The sequence below is a fragment of the Calidris pugnax genome, unplaced genomic scaffold, assembly GCF_001431845.1.
Source record: "Calidris pugnax isolate Ruff unplaced genomic scaffold, ASM143184v1 scaffold255, whole genome shotgun sequence".
Taxonomy (NCBI): domain Eukaryota; kingdom Metazoa; phylum Chordata; class Aves; order Charadriiformes; family Scolopacidae; genus Calidris; species Calidris pugnax.
In genome coordinates, this window is record NW_015091101.1 from 493,758 (window position 1) to 497,243 (window position 3,486).

General features: G+C 56.2%; 1 protein-coding gene across 1 annotated transcript in view; it reads right to left on the reverse strand.

The window, feature by feature from the left end:
- Positions 1 to 358: 358 nt before the first annotated feature.
- Positions 359 to 3,486, reverse strand: part of LOC106897362 (nuclear receptor ROR-beta-like) — a 23,084-nt gene continuing 19,956 nt past the window's right edge. Inside the window, exons 8-9 of the mRNA XM_014957953.1 lie at positions 3,084 to 3,198; positions 359 to 2,580 (exon numbers count right to left, since the gene is read on the reverse strand). Of these exons, the coding sequence (XP_014813439.1) occupies positions 2,419 to 2,580; positions 3,084 to 3,198 (277 nt within the window). The 3' untranslated portion in view covers positions 359 to 2,418. The remainder of the gene's footprint in view (positions 2,581 to 3,083; positions 3,199 to 3,486) is intronic.

The window sequence follows — 3,486 nt, forward strand, 5'->3', positions numbered from 1 at the left end:
AATTTGACATCTAATCATTTATCCCCTCACAAGAAATCACGTCGTCGACAAGTCGGTTCCTTTAAAGAGAACGGAAAAGTGCAGGTTCCCGCAGTTTGGCAGGTTGAGTTACACGGATCGAATGCTCCCAGTCTGCCCTAGATTCCCACGGGGGCTCCTAGTGCTCAGAATCCCAAATTCTCTCCCGTGAGGTGGATGCCGTGTCGTTAAGCTGGAAAAAAAAACGCCACCGGTGGCGAGGGCTCAGTCTTTTCCTGATTTAAGGTGCTTTCTGGGTTTCTTTGCCAGATGAAATGAGAAGGGTGACGCTGACGCCCATTGGCTGACAAACACTGAGGATGTAAAAAAGGGTGTGTGCTTTTTTTTTTTTTTTCTCTTTTTTCCCCCCAAAAAACCATTTCAAAACACCCGCAGCTGTTTCCTCCGAGGAAGGGAGTGCTGGTGTCCCGCAGCGACGGAGGGCGAGAGCCCCCTCCGCAAAGCACATGAATTTCTTCCAGTGCTTTTCCCACCGCAGAGAGGAGCCGGGAAGCGACCGGTGCTGTCAGAAATGATGCTTTGAAAGGAAAAAAAAATAGAAAAAAAATAAAAAGGCACAACCCTCTAGACGAAAAAAGGCAGCACTGACTTCTCGCCTCGCACAAGCTTTAGGATCTGGGAGGGCAGGGAAGGAGCTGGGAGCATCCCCACCCTGGCGAACGCAGCGCCGGAGAGCGGCACGTTGGCACTCGACGTCGTGGCCGTGACACAGACCTGGGCTCCGACGCCGCCGGGGGGGAGGAAAACCAAGGCTGGAAACTCCGACGTGCTCCCAGAAACAGTTCAGATTTTGCAAAGCCAGAAAGCGCAGGGCTGGAGGGCAGCGGCCGGGGAAGAGCGTGGACCCGAGTTTTTCTCTGCCTTACACCGAAGCAGAAATCCTTCCTGGGGAGTCCTCCCCGGTCGAGGCTGGTCCATGGTCTTCCCTGGGAGGCTTCTAAACCACCAGCGTGGATATCCCCTCCCGTCGCTGAGACAGCTCCTCGTTAACTTTAAGGGGTGCAGTTATGGACTTGAAGGTCAGGGATGATCCCAGCTGCCAGAGGATGGGGTTGGACGCACGAGAAACCAACACCAAGTGGGAAGGGACTGGGGATTTTAGCCCTTTGTCAGCAGAAAGTGGGGCTGGCTCAGAGCAGGGTTTTCCCTTGTAGCTTTTGGCATTTGCTGCAGGAACAGGGACGGAAAAACCTTCTTCTCTGACCAGAGAGTCCCTCGAGCAGCCCCGCCAGCTGCAGGCTATCGCTGCATCGCCCCACAAATCCATCCCTTCCTTTGCCTTTTGAGCTTCCCAAACTTGGAACAGCAGGTCCCGACCACACCGTGGCTTCCTGGGGAAGGAGTAAGGACCTTTCGCTTCCCCTTCAGTCCAACAGGCAGTTTCTTTCCCTAAAAAGGTCCCAGTTCCTGGTAAATTGCAAACCAACCCCAAAATAACAGTTCTAACCAGCTCCTCATGGGGAAAAAACCTGGGTCCAACTCAACCAGGGATTTGGCCACAGTCACAAGGACAAAGCCCCTCTTCGGAAAGCGCTCGGGAGGCAGAAAGGTGGCACGGGACAGGCAGACCTGATGAATCGGCTCTGACAAGCCAAGTGGTTGGCGAGCTGGATGGGGAATTGGCCAGGAATTTGAGAAAATGCCATGACAGAGGGTATGGAGACCCTGCAGAGCTTCTGCCCCACTGCGCCGGGCATCCTTGCCCCTCTAACCAACCTTCCTCTGCAGGGAAATGCTGTGCTGAATCCTCCCTCGACCGCAGCCAGGTCTTTCTTGGCCAAGGTCCTGATGTCACCCCGTGTCCCATGGGAGAAGGAATAAAGCAAAGACTTCATCCTCTCCTTAGCTCCAGCCGGGACCCCAAAGCTGCCCCCCCCCGGCCCGGCTGGCCCCTATCTGTCTGAGCATCGCCCCTTCATTATCCCATGCCTTGTGTTTGGGTAAAAAAAAGAAAAAAAAGGAAAGAAAAATAATTCTTTAAAAAAATAAAAATCAGGGATGGAGAGTGCATCCAGGACGGTGGGAAGGGCCGTGCGGCGTGTGCGTGGGGTGTGCTCCCCCCTGGATCCCTGCACCACGGGCAGGAATCGGTCCCTTTCCGCGGCCGGGAGCATCTCCTGTCCCCAGCGGAGGTTTCACATTCATGTCACTGGTTATGGCAAAGTCCCTTCGCTTTTTCCTTCAAGGTGCTTTACATTCAAGAGCTATTGCAATCCACAGCGAGGAAATGGGGCCGGGGAGATACCCCAGCCCTCCCCTCCCCCCGCCCCGGATTCTCTTGAGTTTGATTATTTGATTTAAATAAACTGCCCCAAACTTTGGAAGTTGAGTTCGTCTCCCAATTTTGGGGAACTTGAAGGGGGGCGGTGGCTCCCGGCCTTAGCTCTCCCGTGGGTCGCTGTACTGGAGCTCCGAGTTGAAGACCTCCTTATAGAGGGGTGGGAAGTTCATGGCGGTCTCGGGGTGCAGGAGGCGGAAAAATTCCAGCTTGTCCAAGTGCAGGTTGCAAATGGTCTTCATCAAGGGCAGCTTGGAAACCATCTGTGGGGAAAGAACCCGGAGCTGGTGACCACTGGGATCCCTCAAGGCCACTGTTCCCCCTCCCCTGGGGACAAGTGGGGCAATTTGATGACCATTGGATGTGCCCAGTGCTGGGGGTACCAGGGGACACCCCCCACCTTTGGGCAGCTTGCCAGCGTCGTGGTCTTGCCTTGAAACCCTCCTACAGGACAACCAGTGCCCAGAAGGGTGTGAGGAGTCCTCCCAGTGCCCCCCATCCCCATCCCAGCTCCGTCCTGCCCAAAATCTTCCTGAAATAGCTCATTTTGCCCCAAACCCCTGCTGCCCAATGCCCTGCCGGGCTCAGGAGCTGCCTCTGCCTGCACCGTGAAGGAGATGCACGGCCCATGGAAAGAGAAGTTCTCCTTCAACAGGTCCTGGGGTTTGCACCCCAAAAAACCCCCATGGGTGGCTGTCGGGCTCCGGCACAGCCGCAGCCACCGGTTGAGTCGTGTCGAGCCCCACGCCGCAGCCATCACCGCTACCTTCGAGAGCTTGTCCTCGGCGGAGTGTTTCTTCTGGATCTCGTGCTGCAGGGCCACGTAGATCTTGTCCTGGAGCTTCTGCACCTTCTTGGACTCCGTCAGCCATGGACGATCTAGGAGAGACAGCCAGCGGCCCAGTCAGGGCTGTCTCCCTCTGCTCTTTTAACCCTTCCTGCTCTGGGGATGTTTCTGGGGACAGTGGCAGGGCCGGGTGGTCCCTCTCCACCCCCCCCCCCCCATCCCGCTGCAGGGGATCCAGCTCCTCCTCCCACCACGGAGTTTCAGCAGATGTATTTTTTTTCCCCCCAACCTCCTTTCCCGGGAGGGAAATCATCCCCCAAGGAAGCAGCGCTAAGATTTGGGGGTCAGCCCTCCCCAGCTTTGGCAGGAGACCCCCCCCCCC